This window comes from Dermacentor variabilis, chromosome 1 (genome assembly GCF_050947875.1).
Source record: "Dermacentor variabilis isolate Ectoservices chromosome 1, ASM5094787v1, whole genome shotgun sequence".
Classification (NCBI taxonomy): domain Eukaryota; kingdom Metazoa; phylum Arthropoda; class Arachnida; order Ixodida; family Ixodidae; genus Dermacentor; species Dermacentor variabilis.
The window spans coordinates 76,487,916-76,512,837 of NC_134568.1; the positions used below are offsets into that span (position 1 = coordinate 76,487,916).

The 24,922-nt window shown below is 42.3% G+C and overlaps 1 protein-coding gene across 3 annotated transcripts in view; it reads left to right on the forward strand.

Moving 5' to 3' along the window:
• LOC142579752 (phosphatidylinositol 3,4,5-trisphosphate 3-phosphatase and dual-specificity protein phosphatase PTEN-like) overlaps nucleotides 1-24,922 on the forward strand; it is a 118,096-nt gene that overhangs the window by 18,490 nt on the left and 74,684 nt on the right. For all 3 annotated transcript variants that reach the window (XM_075690299.1, XM_075690288.1, XM_075690307.1), the window contains 3 exons: nucleotides 6,746-6,920; nucleotides 10,932-11,039; nucleotides 18,108-18,249. In XM_075690299.1, coding sequence (XP_075546414.1) covers nucleotides 6,746-6,920; nucleotides 10,932-11,039; nucleotides 18,108-18,249 — 425 coding nt within the window. The remainder of the gene's footprint in view (nucleotides 1-6,745; nucleotides 6,921-10,931; nucleotides 11,040-18,107; nucleotides 18,250-24,922) is intronic.

The window sequence follows — 24,922 nt, forward strand, 5'->3', positions numbered from 1 at the left end:
AACGAGCTCACTAGATCGGCGAAAGATCGGCGAGATCACTAGATCGCTTTGCAGAAAACATACTCACCAAAGAGCATTTCCAACACGAGGAGATCCCAAGACTTCGCTTTCGTTCGCGTCGAAAGCACTGCTCGCACCAGCATCGTTTGCTTCTTCGAGAGGCCGGCCCTTCGCAATTGGCTCGTACATGTAGGGAGTAACGCCAAACTCCTCAGAAAAACGCAGTCTCTCTAAATTTTCCATTACCTCTTAATTTTCCATTACAGCACCAAACTACCTGGCACCGCGCTTCATGTGTAGCGGCAGCGGTCGGTCACTGGAGTTGACGTCACGAGGCGCCCGACCAATCACAGGCGGAAACGAGACGCGCGAGCTGGGCGTGTCCGCTGCTGCACTTTTCGTCGAAATAAAATATATTTGCGCTTTCTTTCGCTCAATTTCGATACGATATTCGAATTCGGAGGGTTGAAATCCATTATGTACACATGTTCACTCATTTTTTCTGGAAAACCTTTCAGCTTCCCTTTAAAGTAGGTTTGAGGAAGAAAAATAAGTTTAAGGAGATGTATACAAGAATGCCAGAAAAAATATATGTTGTGTACCTGATTAAACCAAGCTGGCTAGGTGACGATGTCACCGTTGCATTTCAAAGGGGATGCCAATAACTCATTATAATCACCATCAATAGCATCATATCACGCCACTTGTCAAATTAAACTGGCTAGGTGACTATGTCACCGCCGCATTTCAAAGGGGATGCCAATAAAGCATCATCATCAATAGCGTCATATTGTGCCGGTTGCCTTGCGATGCTAGATGCATGCTGCGTACAGTCTATATGGGCACCCTTTGCATTGTGGTTGCATATTACACCAGGTGTAACAGTTACAAACGTAGCGGTACAAGGTAGATATAAAAGTCTTGAGGAAGAAAAAGAAGACTAAGATCATGTATAAATATTGATGTAATGAAAAACATGTATAGCATACCTGAATAATTCAAGCAGGCTAGGTGACTGTCACCATCCCGTTTCACAGGGAATGCCATTAAATCATCGTGATCATTAACATCATATCGTACCATTTGATATGTGATGTGGCGCGTGTGCGGCCTAGCGTCAATACGTACAAACATTGCATTGCAGTTCTGTTATATTCCACTAAGTGTCCCGACATGTAGCAGTTGCATATAGCAGTTGCAAGCTGCTCGTGGTGTGACCTGGTTAACTCAAGCAGGCTAGATTGCTATTTGTGACCACCCTGTTTCAAAGCGGATGTGAATAAACAGTCATTGTCATAATCATCATCAGCAGCAACAACGTACCGTGCCACGGGTCAAGGGATGTGACATGTGCGCCACATTGTCTGGGTACCTGTGTTTACTCTGTGTCGTCTCCTCGCAAAATACAAACTGCTGCTGAAGAAGTGAATTGTGGAGCTATGTGCGCGGCTGCAGCCTGTCAACATCGGGCTCAGCAAACCGCTGTGCAGAGAGCAGGACAAGCTGCAGCACAAGCTGCAGCTCGCTTTCAACGTGAAAAACAGCATGAACAGACTTCGCTGCGAAGACCCTGTAGTGCGTGGTGCTGAAAATGGAGCTCCTATGGAGCCGCTCTTCCAGCTTACGCTGGACTGTGCTGCGTGTGCTTGGCAGGCCTGTGACTTTTTTCTTTTAACCCTGCTCACTTTCTCAATTTAAGACCAGCTAGGTCAAACTGCTGCCTAGTTAAAACGTAGGGAGCGGGAGAGAGCCTGATGTACAAGAAACCTGCGGCAAGATTGTGTTCATTTGGGCTGTTTGGTTTTTGGCATTGTAAGGGCAGTGTGCACACTGGACGCAGAAAAGAGACACACAGTGTTGTGTGTCAACACTTGATGCAAGTGGGTGTCTCTTTTGTGTCATGAATGTGCACTGTTTTGCCTCAACTTTCTACCTTGTAGCCCCTGTCTGGTGGAGCCCTAGGACAAATGATAGCAACAGTAATTCTGTTTAGTTTTCAGCACAAATATTACTGTTAAGAACTCGGGTGTAGCTCAGTTCTTAAATAAGAACTGAGCTACACGTGAGAATGGGCATAGACGAGAAAATTCCGCCATCATTTTCCATGATAGGGGGTTTGCTGGATGTGCTTAATACTAAGCAAACTGATTTTAGCATTGATTTAGCATTAGGCTAATTTTGGTGGCTTGCAGAAAAGGCTTCAGAAATGGACATGAGTTGGTAAATACAGACTTCTTTGGGTACAATTTTTTTAATTTTTTTTATTTAGTGTTGCTTACTTGGATAATGAGCAGCGCTGGTGAATGATTAAGTTGTGCATGAGGGTGGCAAATATATTTTGTGATGCGGAGAGCAGTACTGGGCAAACAGACGGGGATCTTCACCTAAGCTACTGATCACAGAGCTTGCGACGCCTTGGCTTATCTCTATCTGAAGTTTGGGTATGCTGTTACCGGTGGAGTAAGTTTAGTTTGGTGCTTGTAGTTCCATCCATGGTAACTCGTACTGCTGGTGTTTTGCAACATTTTACTGAAAACCCATCTTGTGTAAATGCGCATAATTCACTGCCATGATTTCACCCATGCTATCTCTGCATACCTATCTGGTGTATATAAAGGCGATAATAATCTGGCCTACTTATAGTATATTGAGTGCGCTGGCTAACTCTTACTACATTGCAATATTACCAACTGCTAGTGCCTTACCTGGGATAAAAATGATGCAAGATTTGGGCAGTGTAAATTAGGCATCAGGTGCCCATTGACCTAAAGGGTACTGTGATATAATGGTGGGTTTAAATATTCCGAGTTGGTGTCTGCACCTGCCCACATGTTTTCAGCATGTTGAACGCTCAAGAGAATTACCTTGCAGCTAAATTGCATGGCCTGGTATTGAAGGGGGCACTGTGTAGTGGTACAAGACCTCGTACACTGCAAAGTGCATACCTTCATTTGTGGGTGCACACTTAGGCAAGAGATTTTTGTGGGTACCAGGTTTTGAAAACTTGTATGTCCTAGTATAGTAAAAAAAACTTCTTGATGTAGGGTGTGAAATTGGTATATGGAAGATGGAGCACAGTTAAAAAACTTGCTTTTAATTTGAAAGATTTAAGGTATTGTATGACATCTAAGCTGTGGTACAGCTTAAAAAAGGTGTAAATGTGTCTCTGGACATGCTAAGTTGAAAAGTTCTGCAACTGAAGCCCTCTGTGAAAGCATTTCCAATCAGAAATGCTTAATTTTTGGATGGCTATAATTTCTTACTGTGAAAGTTTTTTTTTTTTCCCCCCTTGTGGGCTAGTGCCTGACACTGTTGCGCAAGAAATTGGTTTCATGCCAGACTTCCGTGATTTGGCAAACTAAAAACAGTTGCCCCACCTTGCATGCTTATGACAAATGGTATCAAGTAGGGCATTGTTTGATCCTACATAATGCACTTGTCACTGCTCATGGCACTTTGATGTGGTTTCAATACACGCAGTTGCTTTTATCTTTCTTCCCTAGTGTATGCTCTGAGCACGAGGTCGCGGGATCGAATCCCGGCCACGGCGGCCGCATTTCGATGGGGGCGAAATGCGAAAACACCCGTGTGCTTAGATTTAGGTGCACGTTAAAGAACCCCAGGTGGTCAAAATTTCCGGAGTCCTCCACTACGGCGTGCCTCATAATCAGAAAGTGGTTTTGGCACGTAAAACCCCAAATATTATTATTACTAGTGTATGCTGCTCATTGTCTTGCACCAACTTTTTTGCTTGCCTTTGCTTTGATGAGACATTGATATGAGCGGCTTGTCAGCTGCTTCCCCTTACTGGGCTGATAATGGTGTTGAAACAGCAAGCAGCAGATAATGTATTGGGAAAGGACAACACCACTTGGGCATTGTCAGTATCACATTGGTAACCACAGAGACACCATGTTTGGACAAAGGCCCAAATTTCAGTGAATGCTAGCTGATATTTTTTACTTCAGGACTTTAACCTTCAAAAAAATACAAAAATGCAGCCTGTGACCAGTTCTTCACCTGCTTTCCAGGTCGTGCCTCAAGCTTTGTGCTGCACTTTTGCGATCGTTTACTGTATCGATGAGAGTTGTAGAGATTCAGGGAACTGTAGTCATTGAAAAGTGGCAGTTATAGTTGGCCCAATGCACTGTGCATATGTATTACATGTGTAGTAAATCGTGGGGAAAAAATTTGAATTTTGAATATGGAGGGTTAGTTGCATGTACTGGCAGCTTTGTGTATGAGAAGTTGCAGTGTACACTGTGCTTGTTTGCAGTGTGAAGTAATCTTTAGCATGCAATATTCATAGTAGAGTATGAGTTGCAGAGCTGCACTTGTATAAAATGTGCCTCCTGTAATGCTCCCTGTAGCACTCTCCATGTGGGAATTGCTCACCTGTGGCTAAGTGAGTTGTCGTTCTGTGCTGCTCACCACATTCATTGCCAATAAATGTTATACTGACTTTCACTTTGTTCAACCTTGCATATGCAGCAAATTATGACCTTGGTAAATGTGGTTACGGTGCTTTTATGCCTGTTGGATATGTGACCTCCCAAGGGCATGGAAGCAGCGAAAAGCATCCAGGCAGAAGTAGAATTTGTATATTTCTTCCATTTTAAGTTGCCACTCGCTGTTCTGCATGCCAGTGCTGTCTGTATCAAAAGTGTGAAGACCACTGCTGCTAAGCTCTCCTCCCCATTAGAGCACCAATCGCTGGCTTTCGTTGGCAAAATCGAAGCCTACTCTTGCTGCAGGCAAAGCTTGCAAATGCACCACCAGTGCTCAGAAAATAGCAGGCACACTGTGGTGGCACAGGTGGTGTGTCCTTTACAGTTTTTCAGCTTAGTCCCCACCAAGCTCTATGCATGGCAGCAGTGCCCAGCTGCCATCCACTGATACTAGGTTCTATTTTCTTCATAGCAGTACACACACACATTCACTGATTACAGATACTGTGCTATCTGCCATCAATCAGCTATTCAAAAGCAGGTGTTTCTTCTTACAATGTGATGTCATGTCTTTGTGTTGTTGAACCTGACATACTCATCAGCATTATGCCACAGATAACTATAATGTGGGCAAAAGTGCCCAGTATGATTGCATACAGCAGGCAAAAAGGCACTTGTGGCTTGGTGACAAGGCTTTGTAGATGTCAAAGTTTATATTTACACACCAGCTGCCACCGTCTTTATAGATGTGTGCTATTCTTACTTCCGGGAATTGAAGCTAGAAACTCTGTGGGAATAATGTATTGATAAAATGTTTTGTGCACATTTGAAAGTTAGGCATTATACTTCATGTTGAGGGTTGAAATTTCAATTATTTTGAAGTAAAGGTTAAGAATTTTATTCCAGTTCATGTAATTCATTTGCCTGCAGCAGCTTTTTCCATTTTGCAGTGTGCACCACAGTAGTTGGAACTCATTCAAATTACATAGTGAAATGTATTTGCAGACGTGTTGCAGGCATTTCAAACCGTGTAACACCATGGTAAAACAATTATTGATTGGTGTGCATGTTGTAAAGAACTCGCAGGAAGTGCACAGCAGAGTGTAGAGCTATGGGGGTAGTGTCTGTATATTGTCTTAGCTATGATACATGAAGCATTGTGAGCTTGCTTGTACAGTCTCCTTACTAAGCAGATGTTACGAGCATGGGCATAAATTGTTCCCAGGTATGCATTACTTATGTAAGCTGTGTGTTCAGTTCAGAGTTCCTGCATGCATCTCATTAAGGATATGATTTCCACTTACAAGCAAGCTTCATAAGGAGCAAGTCAGGGTTGAGGGAAAGCATTTGTGACTTGGAAGTGTTTTCTTTGTAGTGGGAAGCAGTTTTTGCTGCCAGCTTGTCTGACAGCATCACCTTGTCCACCCCATGGTCATACCACAATGTGTTCCACATTTTTGCACACCGTTGGTTGCATGCTGGGGACTGTCGGTATGATGAGCATTTATAGACAAGGGCAACAGCGCTTTCTTTTCCCCTCTCATTTTGAATAGGGGAGAAGGAGAGGTTGCACAAAAGCACGCAACTGTCTTACTTCTTTTGTGCCTTGCAATTTTGTTCTCCCAATAACTTTTATTCTTTCGATGTGGCGTGAGACTGCAGGGAAGGTGAAGGGTCTTATGAAGGTGACCTACGTGGCATTGGGAAAAAAGTAGGCTGAGGCACAGTGTAGACTGTTGTGAAACGAACATGGACTTACGCTTGCTATCATGAATAGCTGTCAACCACCACCACCACCACCACCGCCACCACCCTGTTCTCGTGGCATTTGCACATTTCAGAAATTTCTGGATGGAACATTTGTCCTTGACATTATTTTGCCTATATTGAACATAGTTTTGTCACGCGAATGTGTGCAATAGAGCTGGCAAGTGGTCTTGAATGTGCAACATGCACAAACTTGCATCCTCCCAGCAGTGATGCCAAGGCTACGATTGTGTGTGTGTTGCTCAAGTTAACTTAGATATGGAAAGAGGGGGACAGGTTTTTGGGAACAGCCTTGTATTTCATATGCAACTGCCTGTCCACGGCAGACGCATTTCGATGGGGGGTGAAATGCAAAAACACCAGTTTACTTAGATTTACATGTGCATTAAAGAACCCCAGGCGGCCAAAATTAATCTGGAGTCCCCACTACAGCATGCCTCATAATCAGATCGGAGTTCTGGCAAGTAAAACCTCATAATTTAATTAATTTTTGCAACTGCGTGAGAGCTCTGGCCTTCCTTCTGCTGTAGGTGCTCTGAGCGGCAATACGATGCCAAGAAGTTTGAGAACAGAGTGGCACACTACCCATTCAAGGACCACAACCCACCGAAAATCGACCTCATCAAGCCTTTCTGCGAGGATGTTGCGGAGTGGCTGTCCAAACACTCGGCTAATGTTGCTGTCATCCACTGCAAAGCGGGCAAGGTGTGTGCAAGCTGTATTACATATTATGTTATGTGTCTTTGGGTTGACAAGGTGTAGTGTGCTGTGAAGTTGGTATTTGTCATGTGTAGTGTGTTATGTGATTGTTGTTGTAATTGCATAGTTGAGAGCTTAGCTTCTGAAAAACATTTTCATGATCTTTCATTCTAAGGTTCTGGAATTCATGGTAGTATTGATAGAACTCTGTTTATGCTTTTGAAAGCTCCTTTTCTTTTGTATATTTTTTATGCCTTTTACATTGTGTTGTCTAATAGAGCAAAATATTTTTTCTTCTTTTTCTGTGCACATGACATAGTAAATGACTGAGTTGGCCTTTTCATTGTCATCAAAGTGGTCATGAAATGTAGAAACAATACTACAGTAGTTGGAAAGAAACACTGCAGTAAACAGACAAAAAAAAAGTAATGCACAATGGCACACAGTGTGGTGAATTTTGCGTTTCTTTTGTCTGCATCCTTTTTGCTGCCCCCATAAAGCACATACTACCAGCTAGCCTGAGCACTGCATGACAGCTCTAGCTGTTCTCTGAGCATGATTGATGATTGAAAGGCAGTGCAAAGCACAAAGTGTGTGAGGAAGAGAGGTATGCAATTCAATGGGGAAATTACTAGAATGTAAGCTCGACCTCCCTCTTCGCATTATCATTTCAAAAAAAGAAATGTGGCAGAAGGCTCTAGTAGGTTTTTTAGCAGGATTACATTTCAGTACTAACAATAGAAGACCTCTACCATGTATTGCCCATCTGAAGGACAGAATCTGGTAGGATGCCAAGTGTCCTATGAAGATAAGGTTGACCTTCTCTTCCTTGATATGCTTTATTGCAGTCTATTCAAGATTGTATCACCGTGGGTTACTGCGAGGACAGTTTTGTCCACAAATGTGGGGTTAGTGTTAACAATATTATGGAGATTTTATGGAGCACCACATTTTTGTTGTATGAGGGCAGTATAAACAGGGGTACAGAAGGGGGGTTATGCATTGGTTCTAGTGTAGCACCTATCCTGAGTGAAATTTTCTGGTAGAGGTTGACAGGATCTTGTCAAAGCTGTATTTCTCTTAGTTAACGAGGGTGTGGGTTCTAATGTATGAGGGTGAATGAGAAAGTCTTTGTCCCTATTTTTTTTTTTTTTGCCAAATTATGGCTGTAAATGCGAAGTCAACATGTCCATTCCCTGAGGTTAACCTTTCTTAAACTAGCCCGGCCTTATCTGCTGGTAGCTCCGTGGCATGGCGCTGCTGTCAGTTGAACATAGCGGTGTGCTTCACACATCCATGGTGTACGAGCGGTGAAATGGGATTAGTTTTTTTATAGAGCAAGGGATGAATGCCCATCGAAATCTACAGGGAAATGCAGCCCACATATGGGGAAAGGTGTCTCACTTTTAGAAGTGTGAGGTGGTGGTGTTGTGAGTTCGCAAAAGGCTGATGAAGCCAAGACAGCAGTCCAAAGGTGGTTCCACAGTCACGCGGACAAATTCTACCAGAGGGGCATCTCAAATTTAGTGCTGTGATAGGACAGATGTCTGAACTGGATGTGGCGACTATAAGGGAACTAGTGTAAGGTATGTAGAATATTATATACATTTGTAATTAGCTGTATGTACCTTCTTTTGGCTAATAAAAAATAGGCGCAAAGACTTTCCAATTCACTCTCGTAGTTGTGATGAAGTTCAAATCGAGTTATGTACTGTACAAGGTGCAGATGTAAGTCATGCTTTGTAGCTGAAGTTAGATTGCCACAACGATCACGACACGCAAAAAATCTCTGAAGCATTCAGTATTAAAAAAAATTAGTGACAGGTGCATGAGCCAACCATCAGTGGCTTTGCGTGACATTGAGTTTGCTCTTTTGAACCTATGTTCCTTGTCATCAACATTATCTGTGAACTTTTGTTTCGTTTTGCCGTTTGCTTAGCTGTCTGTTTGTTTCTGCTGTTTTCTTTTTTTCGATCTGCCGGTGTTGCCATGTGTGTGCACTGTAATGTTTGATAACACCGTCACCTTCTCTGTTTTTATAGATACATTCATTGTCCAAGAACATTTTAGTTGGTAGTTTGCAGTTGTGCCAATAGTTCTTTCATTTAATTGCACAATTCTTTTCCTTCCACTCTTTGTGCTGCTTTTCAATGATGCTCTCTCAAATTGCTATTCTGGTTCAGTCTTGGATGCTTCAACTGATTTTGTAATATAAATTCTTGTTTAGTTAATTGTATGATCTTTATCCCTTCTACCAGTAAAAGCATGTTGTAACTGGACTATGCAAGTGTAGAACAGGCATAGTGAAAGTTCTAAAACAAAACAGAAAACTGTTTAATGTAAGTTGCATTTTATCAGCATTCACAGAGACTTCTAATAACGTGCAATGAAAAGCACAGTATATGTGTTTTCTTCCTGATTTTTTTCTTAGTATAATGTATAACATTCAGTAGCATTGTCTGCTGTTTTTCAATCCATATTTTTGTGGTTTATTGATGGAAGTTTAGCTGTTCTGCTTGAACAATTCCACTCAAGTTGCCCTGAATGTCTGATGGAGATATTTGATAACTTGTAGGTTTGAGTTCTATAATATATATATAAAATGTGTTTCAAATACATTAAACTTCTACTAAGATTAATTTGAACTGACTGTGACAAATGTGTTATCAGAAGTAAGTCTAAGAGAAGTGATCTGCCAGTCTCAATACAATTTTCTCTGTTGTGCAGAAATATCTACGACATGAAACAATTAATGAAACAGCATTAAAACCAAAAGGCAGACATAAATAGACATATTTATGGTATTTTCATGATTCTAAGTGTTGCTTTTGCACTCTTTATGTGTTTAATTGTTGTGTGCCGGTATTGTGCAAGGCAGTGCCGAGTCACAAAAACTGACGTTTCACCTAAACTGCGTAGATATTTTTCTGTGCCCTGATGCTGTTGGGAAAAAAAAAAATGAAAGCAAAATACTTGGGGCATTATCAGCTGCATCACATGTGAAGCTGGTTCTTGTGGCTCCTAGGCAGTGTCCTCGTCTTATTACCAGCTTCCAGAGGTACACCCGTGAGCAAACGTATACACACCATACGCTTGGCTAAAAGCCTGATTTCCTCGAAATTAAGTTGCGCACACTGAATTAGATGAGTGCACTGAAAAGTGCACAATGCCAAGTTTGAAGTGCACTCCTCGATTTCAAGCTAATACTGATAGGATGAGTAGAAAATCAGCTTTATGGCGGAATGCCTGGTCAGTATGCTTCTCTTCAGGGAAAGGCATCGAGGGCTTTCTAAGTTACTATATGATGTCATCCCTGCAGCTTTCCACATAATCGTCAATACTGGCATAGCTATTTATGTATCCAGAAACATCATTTGCTTCTCGAGTAGCTACATATCAGAATTGCCTCCTCCAAAACTGTCAATCCTGGCATCTCGCGGAGTCTAGTAGCAAGCATCAGTTGTGGCTGTGGAGGTTCAGTTAACTGAATTAGCGCTTTGTGTCAAGCAGATTATTATTGCATTCTTCAGTGGGTCTATGAGGAACCAACCAAATGTTCACTCAATGTGTGGCAAAAGTATAATACCAGGGACCAGTGTGGTGGCTCCTTGTGGCTGGTTGGGAACAGGTGGAGGATCACATGTGGTCCACAAGTTAGCAAGAGTTGCATCTCCGTTAACTAGAAGGAATAGAATTGCTGATAAAGTAGAATATGAGAATTCAGCAGTTAACGAACCTAAATTGAAAGGAAAACTAAGTGCATTGCGATGCCACAAGCTGTAGTGAATACTCGTAGCTTTCAGTGCTCAAGTAGTGGAAAAAGGAGTGCGAAAACACTGAAGGCAGCTGTAGCGAGCCTCTGATTTTTGGTAACAATGCTGGATAATACTTGTCAACAAAGTTAATAAGGAGGTGGTCATTTATTCCTGTGACATTTTGGTGTAGTGAGTTATTGCAAGGTAACTCGCTAACCATTGTGCTTTCTGTTCATGAAACAAACTGCATTTCTACATGCAGGGTCGAACAGGAGTGATGGTGTGCTCATACCTGGTACACAGCCGCATGTTTGCCACTGCTGGGGAGGCTCTCTCTTATTACAGTGAGCGCAGGACGAAAGACCTCAAGGTAGTAAAGCACAGATGTTTTCCCTGGTTATGATGATGCCACTAAACCTTGGCAATTGTTAGCCCCACATACAGAGGTGCAACTGGGCTGCAAAATGCAGCTTCTTGAAGGGATGGCTGTTGCCACAGCTTTTAGTAAGAATAAGTGGGCAGAGATATAGAGCATTTGCTGGAGCAAGAGGTGTGCCATTTTGTAACCTATATAAATACAGTGCCCTAAACATAGGTTGCAAAGAAAAGGTGTATACATCCTGACATTGTAATTGAAGACACTTACTACTCAAGCTCTATTGCAGTGCTTGAGGTTTGCTGGTAACTGTAAAAGCATCTTGACACAGTTGCAGGAAAGAAAAAAAGATGCGCACGATGACTGCTAGAAGTGTTGATACTGACATTACAATCACGAGCAAAAACCTGAGACTTTGGAAGTCGCAATTTCCTTCTAGTGTGGCCATGTAGACTAGAATTAGGTAATGCACAGTGATTGTCCAACTGCGCCATTTTGCTACAATTCTACTTGCCTGCACCCACTCAAGTGCCAGTGCCGCCAATCGTGCCAAAGTGCAGTATTTTCGCCTGCTTTCACAGAAATGGAACATTTTCAGTAGGGGTGTGCAGATACCTGAATACAGTCAAACCTCGATATAACAAACTTCAGTATAACAAAATTCTCGATATAACAAAGTATTTTACTTTTTATTATTATAACTTGTCCATAGAACACCATGTAACCACCATGTAACGAAGTGTGTTTATACATGATTTCAATATAATGAAATTTCACTGCTGCCACGAAGAAATACTGAGACAATGAATGATAACTTCTGTGGGTGCAGACGGTTGTCAAATGATTGAATTACAAGCGGCTGCTTGCAAACACACATCAAATTGCGCGCTGCGCGAGCGACCGCTGAAGTGGAGCAGCGCCATGTCCTGTATTACGTCCACGTGCCCTGTTTTAGAGGTAATCTGCCGTGTGTGCAAGAGCGGGTGTGCCGAGGTGGCGCAGCATCATGCGAGCTGTCTTCCCACGCATTCAGTACTGGAGGTTATGTAATCTCGAGTTTTGGAGACTCGTGAATCATACGCTCCTCACTGCCGGCGCTTTTCCTGATAGTGATGTCTCATTGCGGGCGACACTGTCAGCCGCGAGTGCAGAGTGGACACGAAAGTGGGGCTGCATTTGCTTTGTACCGCCGACGTGAAGATTCAGTTCAACAAAATGATTTTTTTCTCATCCAAATTTACGTTTTTTTTTTCGATTGCCCGATAATTTATAAAGTTTTGCAGCCGCTTCCATGTAGGAAAAAATCCATCGGCGGCTGCACTTATTTGCATAAAAAGTGGAATTTAATTGTTTAAAAATTTCCTATATAATGAAGCAAGTTGCCAATTTTATTGATTTCGTTATATTAAGGTATAACTGTATGCAAGTACAAATGGAATAGTGAACATTCAAATAATTTAATTCATAAATTGGTTATTCACTGCTCCATTTTTTGAATATTCGTTAAAATACCCAGCTGAAGTCCCCTGCACGCGGCCTTTTCATGGTGCTTGGTTTGTCTCAGTAAAGAAAAAAAAAAAAGCACTTGAATATAGGACTGATTAGCTACTGAAAGGCATGCAGATCGTATCGTGTGTTGACGCACACAAACAAAGTTAAGCGCCAGTCCTGGCTACTGTTCTTTTCCTTCTTAGTTATTGGCTGTTTTTGGCTGTTGGCTTGTCTTCTTTTACCTTTAAGCAGTAATAAGAAGCTGCACCAAATGGCTACACGTTATTGCTATACTGCTTGAAGTGTTTAAAAAAAAAACTCCCTCTTTTCTCCTTCAAAACTGCTCTGAACGTCTGGTGTGGCTGTTTCTAAACTGCTCCAGAAATGTTTTTTCCTACTCCAAAAAATTTCTCAAAAATTTTTTAACTTACTGCATGCACTATACTGCGTGAGCAAGCACATTTACATTGAGCCGAATTTTTGTCTTGGTTGTGAATTTTTTTCCCCACTTGTATAGTACTTGAACTTTTGCTCATGATCGTATGTATTGCTTGTACTTTTTGCATGTTCAGGCGATGTAAGTATGGTTGAGTGTGTGAAAGTGCTCCATTTAGTGGGAAAAGACTGTCAAGTTTATGTTGATGTGGGTTTTAATTACATTAATGGGATGATTCTGTTCTGTTACAAGCTGCATACCTGCCAACCCTCCCGATTTGCCCGGGAGACTCCCGATTTTTGACTGAACTTTCCGATTGTACGATCACTGTTTTATATCTCCCGAAAAGTGGTCTCTGTTCGCACAATAATGGTTTTTGCGAAACCGGCACTGCGAAATCTAAAGCCGCATCGTAATCGTCAGCATCACGAACAACGACCACACTAGCACTATCGGTATCATTGACTAAGCAGCCGACTATGGTGCCTAGTAAGCCGACCAAACCCAGAGCCAATGTAGCTCTTGCATTTCATGCAGGCCTTCCTCCATGGTGCATCTTGTTGCTGCTGCTTGCAAGGCGTTGCTGCTTGTGTGTATGATTAGTGTTGGCTAGGCCGTGTGTATGCAGTGCGCCGTGTAAAGTTACAATCCTCGTGTGCTTGATGCCATGGCGCTATCAAAGCCCAAGAAAAGGTATTTGCAGAAGTTTTTGCGATCTTAGACTTCTGCATTTCCGTGCTTTCTGACATCAAGAAAAGGAGAACCTTATGCATTTTGTACAACGTGGGGATGCGACGTCAGCACATGGTGGCAAAAGTGACTTGAAACTGCACGTTTCCATGGCGCACCGCTGAGCACCAAGACAACATAGTGAACTTTCTCCGGAAGACGACAGTGTCATACGTGTGGAGTGCCTGTTTACTGGATTCCTCGTCGAACGCAACCTACCCCTTAGTGTCAGCGACCACGTTGGGCCTCTTCTGCGGAAAGTTTTTCAGAAATGCAACGAGGCGAAGCCTTATGGATGTCGACGCAACTCTGAAGAATGCGGCAGTGGCCAACCTGAAATTTATTTCACAGGCATCGCTCTCGAGTCTTCGTTTTTTTATTCAGAGTTTCCCTCAGCTGCTGCCCCGAGAGTCCAATGAATCTGCTGAAGACGCTTTAGATGCTCTCGAAGCTGAATTTGCCCCACTACATGCGTACAGTACAGTCTTCAAGAGCACATTCTAAATGAAGAAAGGTGGGACGTGCAGGGGTCTATGGTTGCAAAATGAAAAACACTGATGGAAAACATGTTTCACCGAGTAGCTAAGGTGACGCTCAATTTACTTGTGATACTGCATAGCAAAGCAGATTGTGAGAGGATTTTAGCACGGCGTGAAAAACTAGGACTGAATTCTGCTCATCAATGTGCAACACAACCCTCCAACACCTGCTGCTAGTCAAGGGCCATCCGTCTGGACCATGTTTTGAGCAAAACCACTCGGACAACTTTTTGAAGTGAGCAAATCCTGCTACTGCAAGGTCCCTGCAAAAGGACTCATCGAACACTGCCTGAAAGTTTGAACCCCCGCCCCCCCCTTGGTTGAAACAGTGAATGCAACCCCCCCCCCCCCCCCCCCCTGTTGGCGCGAATAAAAAGTCTCCAGATTTTTTATCTCGCCAGGTTGGCAGGTATGAAGCTGTGTTTCTTTGTCTTTAATTATGTAATGCATTGGCCTTAGTGTGAAGTAACTTGGCACTGGCATTTGACAGTGTCTGCATTGTGACCACAACCTGATGGCTGCAATGGAGGAAAAAAGGGGATTGAATCCAATTATGTCTGTGGCTAATGTAAAATGTTATAACAATACTGCTTAATACAGTGAAACTGCCTTTATGCATAGCTGGCTGAAATGAGACAATTATGCGTTGACAGCTATGGGTTTACTCTAATTAGTACATACATCTCTTAAGCAAAAAAAAAAAAAAAAGCAGAAGCGAAAAAGTTATGCAAAATAAAAAAAATTCAAGCGAAAAAAAAGATGTTGCTGTATAGACAGCTTGTGCAACACAGTTGCCGACTGATAATTCGGACATTCTCGATTATACAGACAGCTTTGCGACAATGCCCTGGCCCCATAGACAATATGCAAGGTTTACTGAAATTTCAGACACTTTACAACACACAGTTAAATCATTTGGATTCTGCCTGCACAACTGCATGCTGATTCAGCCATCGCATTGAGCAGAAGGAGCTATATTTTTGCTTTGATACATCGCCGACTGTGTCACCAGCACCTGCTCAAAACCAACTACTGGAGCCTAATTGATCCAGTAGTGGCCAATTGTGCCCAAACCACAGGATGAGCCAAGCCAAGTTGCTAAATTGTAAAGGTGGTGTTTGCGGATTGTTGTGCAAGTTCTGTGTGTCCTGTGTTTGTTCTTTTAAATGTTGGAGACACAATCCTTGGTGACTTTTGATTGCTGTTATGAATGTTTGTTGCTCGGAATCAAGGAGCTTCAAGTGGCACTAATGCACCCTCGATGTTTGTTCCAAGGGCAGCTATTAAATGAGGGAAGGGCTGGACAGTGACTGTTGTCAAGGAAACCGCGATAGTTTGGCTATTGCAGTGTAGTCAACCTTTTCTTAAGCTACCAAGGGATGGAGCTTCAGTGCGTGCATTGACTGTACTTTGATCTACCTGTAGCGACAGCATGACATAATAGTTGAAATATGAACTGACTATATTGCAGGCAAGCGATGTGCCCACAGCAACTCATTAACAAGCTTTTTTTTGCCCACCTATGGAATATCACCTATTGTTTGGTGAATCCCATTTTTTTAGACTCCCTATTATTCGGACTTCTAGACGATCCCCGTCGAGTCCAAATTATCCGATGGAGACTGTACCTTTTAAATCTGGCTTTTTTGTACAGTCGTGCAATGTAGTGAGACAGTAGTGAGCACTCTTTCAAACTGTGCGCCCTGCCACTTAGCTCTGGGTCGGTGCATTGGCTTGTTGCAGTTATCACTATGTGTGCCTATTAGTGCAACCATGCAAGAGCCAGCATCATTTTCTATATGGTTCACGTCCCAGTGAGGCACTGATCAATTTTTTGCGGGGTCTGTGCAGTGTGCCGATTTTAAATGCCCTCGGAGCCCTTTTTACAACCTGGTGTGCAGTGATGGTTTGCTATGCGTGACCATGATGCATTTATCACTGAGCTTATGAAGTGCCTTCTCTTGCTGGATGCCTGTGTTTTGTTATTTTACACATGCTTGAACAAGCTCTCAGGTGTGGCAGAGGTAGCACATATGGGTTATCTCGAAAAAGAATGCAGAATGCTGGGGATGATTGATTTGCATATGAAGCTTTGTGGCCTGTGTGTTTTCATGCACAGGCATTGCCACAAAGGAAAAGCAGATGGAGTAATCGAGCATGTCCGAATTTTTGGAGTCCGAAAAATCAGTAGGCGACTGTATTGCATATTACCCAGGAGGTATGTAAGGCAAACAACTGCACCTCAGCAATAGTTTCCTGCAAGAATTACTAGAGAACTCAGGGGCCGAAATCCTTCAGCTACTGTTGTTGTAATGATGGGTAGTACTATATCTCTTCTTCCTTGTGGCTTATGTTCTTGTGGTGTTATTTATTACACATAATTTTTCTAAATTTCCAAGAAATCATTTTTCTGAATGCTTCAAGGCAATAAATTTCGGTGCATAAGCATAATGGTTGCAGATTGTTGTGTATTTATAACGCTACATTTTGTTGAAAAATCAATTTGCAAAGTTGCAAAGCAAGTTGAAGCCAGAAGCTTGGGCAAATCCGTATTAGTACTACACTAAAACTTCGTTAATTTGGATTTCACGGGATTGAAAAAAATTTCCGAATTAACCGAATGTCGAATTATCAAGGGTACCAAGAGAACAATGAAGAAATGCTTACTATGTCAATACGCTTTTACTGTATTTACTGACCGAATCAGCAAGTCCTGTTTCTATTTTGCACAAAAGCAGTGCGAAAGCTGCAGTTCTCACCATCTCGTAACTGATAACTGATGACGAGTGGGGAAGGCCTCGAGATTTCCTTTACAGTGCGGCCGCGGCGCATCTTCGAGGCACACTTTTGCACTACCGCGCGCACATCCCCATTATTTTTTCGCCAGGTCGCCGACCATTGTGATGTAGACTTCATCCTCAACAGCTTTGCATTGAGTAAAAACAAAACTGCTGTTTGCCACAGCCGCTATGGACAAAACTGCAGCCACCGTCAACGTCAACCGTTCTGTCAACGGTTGACGGTGAAGGCGCACGGCCGACGCACGCACTGAGTCAAAACTAAACCATCATTTGCTGCAACTGTGGATGAAATTACTGTCACTATCAATGCGATCATAGATAGCGACTACGCAGCTATGAAGGCATGTTGCCGACGAGTGCACCGAGTCGAAGTGGAACTACTGCCGCAACTGCTGCAGATGAAACTGTGGCCACTATCAGCGTAATGATGGATGGCGACTACGCAGCCATGAAGGCATATGGCCAACGTGGTGCTATGCGCGGCGTTAAACGCAAGAATAAAGGCTTTAAGGGCACAAATATGTACAAAGCGTTCTGGCGTTGCTGTTGTTCATGTACGATTTTCACTGATGACTGGCGATGTGGACTTCATCGCTTCGTTTTGGTAGATGCAAACGCCATGTTTGTTCTTTTGCGTTGCACATTTGCAGCGCTCACCGAGCTCCGACAGTTTTCCGAATGAACCAATATGCGGCCAGATAAGTCCAAATTAACTAGTTTCATTGCATTAAATAATGCGTGCGCCTGCTGGGACCATAGGACAAGTCCGAATTATCCGATTTTCTGAATGAACGAGGGTTGAATTAACAATGTTTTACTGTATATAAAATCACTCCCATGCTGGCTTAAACCATCAAATTAACGAGGTTTTACTGTATTTAAAATCACTCATACCATCATACTTGCAGCACCCAGAGATGCTAGTGCTCCTCTTTTTTGTAATTTTTGTGGGAAACTGTAGTCTCAGCGATCTGATCGGGGGTCCATATCAAGGACTTGTTGGTTTTGCTATTGTCATGCTGCCATTGCATTGTGATGGCGCTTTCTGATAAGGTGTGCAATGCAGGGGGTGACAATCCCAAGTCAGCGGCGGTATGTGGAGTACTATGCCAAGCTAGTCAGCACACGTGCGGAGTACAACCCAGAGACGCTGGGGCTGCACTCGCTCTCTCTTGAGCCCGTGCCTACGTTCAACGGAGGGACCTGCTGTGAGTTGCACATCCTTTTGACTAGCTAGACCATGGGGGTGACCACTTTCAGTCGTGAATTTGAACTATTTGTTAGAGTGCATGCTGCATAGTTTTTTTTTAGTTTCTAAGTCCTTTCAAGAAATTTTAAAGGCAGATACTTTTATGTACATCTGGCATGGGTAGAGGGTAGACGTAGAATGTATAGCATTTGTGCATTTCAGGGTTTGCTACTGCTTCTTTTCCTGTTATCATGGCTGTGCTTGCTGTTCGTTCATGTGGTCTTCCTCTCCCTTTCTCTCTCTCTCTTGTTGGAGGAAAAGAAAGAAATATTGGAGTACTTCAATCACCATATTTATTTTATTTTGTTTAGGGTTTAGGAGAAAGTGTACTGCATGGGTTCTGTCATTTTAGCATTTGATGACTTTGAAGTGCTGCAAGATATTCTGTTCCACCTTGCATATTGTTTGAACAATACAATTGGGCCTCAGTGTAACCAAGTTGTCTTTTCAGGTGATAACTTTGTTAAACTGAGGCTTTCTGTGTTGTTAGCCCCCAAATCTTGGTGGACTTCTGGACAGCTACTGGGGGATGGAACTTTGTCAGTAAGCAGTTGTGAAATTTCCTGCAAGAAGACCAAGTGTGCTGGTCTCATCTTGATTTCAATGAACGTTAAGTAGACTTGTGTAAATATCAGTTTTTGGTTTGAAGCAAATAGTAATTAGTGTCGAATAATTTCGAAGCAAATTGCTCAAATAGTTGTGGGATTTGCATACATTAAAAAAAGTTGGTTCTTTACTTGCCAACAAGGAAACTGATTTGTCTCTGGTGCTTTTAGTCAGATACAGACACATCACACCTACTTATGATACCAGTTTTAAAGGGACCCTGAAACGATTTTGATTATTTCGTACAAACATACAGAGTCGTTAGAGTAGGTCTTTCTGATCATTAATTGACACATCTAAGTGCTCCGTGTAAGCGTCGCCCCGTTGCGGAAATTGCACACACTGCGCCAAAGCGCTGCAATTCGCAGAACAGCGAAGATTGGTGGATATGCAGTGATGAATTTCACATAACTTCAACAGTCATCAATCTAACCCCACACATTATCTCGGTGGTGATAACTGATGAGCCATCTGTACGAATATATTAACGGTATGCATTCCAAGTCGGCTTGCGGACCGTTACCACATTGACCAGCGGCTAATTTTTGTCACGGCCGTACTGCCGAGATCATTTGGCCTAAACCGCTGCTTCATTGGGCTTGGGCGAACTAAAGTTACAGTTTGGTGCCGAATCAGTGCAGATCTGTTTGCAGCAGCTGCCCGACACTCGGAAAGCCGACTAACCGCATTGCAAACGAAAGCAACTGCACGGGATCATGACAAAGTTGTTCACGGCCACCATCTTTGCGATACACCCTACGGCAGCCTCTCGTTCCCAACGCTGTGCGTAGACACGCGTCAGTATCTTTTTTTGTAGCTTCGAGCAACCTGTCTAATACTAGCTTTTGATTTACACGGCGGGCGCGAAAGTGCTCCCTCCTCCCTTTCCCTCTTTCACCGCAGGGTGGATGAAAGAGTGAAAGGGGGGAGGAAGCGTTGCGCGAAGTTGCCGTTATCCTCCCAAATTTTGAATCCTTGATAGGTGGCAGATCACGCCGACCCGAAGTTTTAGCAGTGCCGAGTTACCGTACGGTAAGTGTGGTAATATTGTACTGGCCTAGGACTGCGTTTGTGCACACTTACTGTACGGCATACTAAACGGTAAGGAGTCTGTAAGGCTTGGCTCGCACCGCGTTTTGAAAGCCGAGCCGCCCCAAGTCAAAACATGTGCACGTCTCGCGTGCGTTTTCGCCATAGTAGGACCAAGGCACACGTTAACTTTAATTCACTTTCTGCGGCATGACAAAGTAGCAGCATGTATGACAGCCCTTCTGACTGGAAGGTAAACTTGAGCTGAATTGAACTTGTGGTGGTACCCTTCGTAACAAACGAGTAATATACTCACGCTGAATGTGAAAAAAAAAGATATTTAAGAAAGCAAAAATAATTCAAAACGAGAAAAATGAAGAAAAAAGAGAGAACTTTGGGTTGGTGGCGCCATCTAGTGACGCAGAGTTTACTTAGAGGGGATGGAGAGTTTTTATTGCAGTAACTAACTATATTCTACTTATCTGTTGGGGTAAAGTGTCAGCAGCAGTGCAATTGACAACAAACAGTCCTATTTTTATATATTGCTTAGACAAAAACACCTATGTAACAAAAAAATGTTTGACGTGTTGTAGGACGAAGTGTCACAAAATGTAGCTACTGGCCTTGTGACTGGCGTCTACGTTTGCCGTAACCCAGCACTCCAGTAATGAATAATATGTGTATGAACAAGGTAAAGCTTTTTAGTGTTTGCCAAAATGGATATTTCGCATTCAGCACATAGTTAATGTATTCTGCAAAGCCTGAATGTTAGCCACAATCATCATTATCACGTTACCGTACGCATCAAGCCACACACGCGGCTAAAACATCTTCAGTCATTGCGGCAGGTTAGTACGGAACAGTAATACCATACCGCATACGGCACTTACTGTATGGTAATACGACACTGCTAAAACTCCCTAATAAAATGGGGGCAAGCGGTGCCTGTTCTTTACCGTTGGCGCCGGCTGCTCGCGGAGCGGTGATTGAGTCATGTGATGCGCAGTCCTTTCGTCTGTCACACAGATTGGCCTTAGGATAACCTACCTGCTGTAAAGTTGGAATAGCCTTTCTGTGTTTTGCAGGAAAACTGGAAAGCTAAACTTTCTGTGCAATAAATAAGATTGCCACAAAACACAAGTCCACTATTAAACTGAGAACGTCATTGGCATTCAGGGTGTCACTAATTCACTAGTTTCAGAGGGAAAAAAAGCACATGATTCTGTTCAACAAAAATATTTCAGACCTTAATATGCTAGAACTGAGCTGTAATCAGCGCTGGCATACTAATTTGGTGTTCCCTTCAATAAGCGTAGACAGCACTGCATATCTTTAATTCCGTGTACCTTAGTTACAGATAGTGAGCCACATTCTTGTTATGAAATGCTAGGAGACTTCCGCGCATGTGCAGCACCGTATTTTCTTGCCAAAAATTTGTAATTAAATTTTGTGAAAAATTTTCTGATATTCGATTTGACATTTGGCTTTTCTTTCTTGATTTGATTTAAGATCTTCTATTCAGTGTTCGCATACCTCCAGTTATAACATTCAAATCTGGCTAACTGGGCGGGTGAGCCGAAAGGAAAAAGACTGCAAAATTCTGCAAGTCGCTTTGTCACATCCCCCTTTGTACCGCACACCCCGTATTGAAATTGAAATTGATTTATTCATTATAGATTACAGGTTATAAAAAAGAGTAATATACAGAAGGAGTTCCTATAGTCAAAGACTGCATCGGGACCTCCTGTTATTTATCAATATGTGTTTTCTGAAGCAATGAGGAGAACTACAAATAAAATCATATATCATCATCATAAGGACGCACCTTTGTCGCATCACTGGCCTCACGTGCCCTTCTCCCCTAGGTGAGAGGGTGAAAGGGAGAGGGTCAGCGTAGGCGTGCCTTGTGGGGTGTGCGGCACAAAGGCAGGTGTGGCGAAGCGGCTCACACTTTTTTTCTTTTCCTGAATATCGCATTTCCTTTCTTTTCAGCACAGGTACCCAGTAGCCGGATCTAATTGTTATAGCCAATAATGCAGCATAGGAACATTGTAGTGAGCGGTTTATTTTACTATAGAACACACTCAAAAGTTAACAGTGCATAAATGGGCTTGACTGTACTTTTTTCTGTCTACTTAAAATGTTTGAATATTTGTCCCCCTCTGCTTTTTTCATGCAACCCGGTTATAACAATTATCGGTTAGAACCATGAAATTTTCTTGGCAATTGAATATTATAAGTGGGTTCGACTGTATCCTCCATGCAAAAATGCAACTTCTACACGTCTTACATCTCCAACAGCATAGAAAATTTGTTTAGACTTTTGCTTGCTGTTGTGCTTCAATCTACTTAAAATTTCGTGGTGGTTGAGGCAGTGGGAGCATTTCGCTTTTGCTTGCTGTGCATCATTACAATGTTCGGAAGTGCTACCTTGACTGCGCAAATCAGGCAGATTATGTTGCGTTGCACAAATTCAGCTTGATGCATTTCGTCTACATGCGAGCTTAACCTGCTCTGTTTATTAAGCGTGCAAACGAACTTGGTAGGCATGCTCGGCACTTTTGTGGTCCTCAAACTAGCCCGTGTCCATGACCCGGGCCCGATCCTGTGGCAGTATGCAGTCCACCACAGTGCCTGCCTTGGCTGTTAGGCCTAACCAGCGTTGCTTCACTGAGTGTCTGCCACGGAAGTTATGGCTTAGTACTGTGTCGATGCGCTTGTAGCAGTTGTACGGCTCTTGCGAAACCAAAAAAAACATCTCGCCAATGAAAGTGAGAGTACATATCCTGAATGGCACTACATTCACGGCTACCAGTTTTAAGTATGCCGCCCGTGGATGTGTCTGAAAATTGAGCCTAACGCCTTATAGCACCCAGAACTTTGGTTGCTGTTATACATTGGTTCAGTAGGGAAGGTGGTGGTGCCGCAAGATGAATGTTAGAATAGCCAAGCAGGGGCAGAAATTAGTAGAGGACTGTAAACAAATTTGTCTTTGCATTGTCCAGACTATGAGGTATGCGATCCAACTTGCTCACCAAAACTGAAACTGTTGATTGTACATGTTTTTTAAAAGTTAACAATTTTTGTATATATAACCCGTACCAACGTTTTCTTTTTTCATATAACAATGAAATTGGGATGTGGCTTATATGCGAATTTTGTCCTGAAGCGTGGCTTCACAGTAGCACGGGCCATGCTGCTGTGAAACTGCACCTTTAGGTCAAAGTTTGCATAAGAGTCACCGAAGTGGTGGGGAACAGAGTTGCTTGCCAAAAATAGGGCATGAACGATCCGTGTATCTGCAAAAGGAGGCTGTTTTTACAAAGATCTAACTACTATTGTATGTAGATACTTCTGCAGGTGATACGCAGGAATTTTTAATTTTTAAAAATTTGTTTCTGGTGTGCTGTAATTGGAATTGTGGTTTATACAGGGAAGGGGGTTATATGCGGAAGAATACGTAAATTCGTTAATTTTGAATACTTTGGAGACTTCGAATACTAAAATTCCAGTCAAAGTGGATGTAGAATAGCATAATATTCGATTGAATATTTGAAAATATTGAATATTTGCACAAGCCTAATGTAAAACATGTACAAGATAAAGGCAAAGCTACATAATGTGTTGCATCTATTGCTTTGACCAGCTTTTGGATGCTTTTATGTGCATTATAACTTAACAGCCGATGCTAGCAACTAGATTTCGTTTGTTTACAGTACTGTAGTGAAGTCTAGTTACCTAGTAGTGATACACGAGGCTGCAGCATATGCTACATTGACCAATGACAGCAACAAAAACTGAACTTGTCCTTGGTGTGCCACGAACAGGGGAAAAAAAAAGAAAGGAAAAGGCTCTTTTTTGACATTACTGGTAGATAGCAAAAAGAAAAGGCTCCTGTGTGTCCTGCATGCTGCAAAGAAAAAAAAAAGTTTCCTTCACTTGCAGTACCTTCAGCCCTTTTCATTTTTTGGACTAAGTGTGAAGCTTGACGGTACATTCTCTTTTCTAGATTTTAGATTTTTCATCTTAAGGTGGCTTGATTGTGGTGCAAGAAAGGAACGTACCAGGCGTGGGCTCTGTTACAGGGTGACAGATGTTCCAGTGGTGCATATCATTTTTATGAAGTTAGCTTTCAGATATCAGTAAATGGAGGCTCAAATAGGCCAACAAAATTGTGAATAAGACCTTGTTTTTGTGGATGATATTGGTGAAAGTTTACAATATTTAGATCTTGCCTTTAAGGCATCTTTTCCCCTCAATAATTTAAATTGATGGATTCACTTGTGAAGCGCTCAGAACTAGGGGCATGCAAGTATTTGAACTTAAGATTTGAAAATTGTATGCTGGCTGATAACTAACTTTGATTTTCAAATACAGCAGAACCCCTCTGATATGTTTTCCACGGGACCGCAAGAAAGAAAAAAACTTAATAGCTGGGAAACATATTATGTGAACATACTCTTTGTGTCATGCAGACATGCTGTTCAACATTAAAACAGACAATATGCACATATCAGCCTCTATATAATATACAGTCACCAGACTTTTTTTTTTTCATTTATTTACCCTAAAGGCCCAGATTGGGCATTACATGGGGGGGGGGGGGAGAACAATTGATATACAGTATACATTGTAAGTCAAATATCCTTATATGAAGTAGTACATGCTATGCAACCTTTACATCACTTCTATTTCGACATCATATGCCAATAGTTCTTACATTATACAAACTATAATCTGACATCTGAAGATATGCAGGAAGAAATGTTAATGTTATTAATTTACGAATGTTTCATTAAGTGCTTGTTTGAATATAATATGATCAGTTATTTCAGCTATATTACTTAGGAGATGATTCCATTCTGAAATGGCTAAGTGCAGGCATGAAAACTGCAATAGTTTGGTACGTGCAAATGGTTGTTCGACCTTAAATTCATGATCAATTCGTGAGAATTTCCTTTTGGCTGGTGAGATTTGTGCCTGAGAGAATATATTTG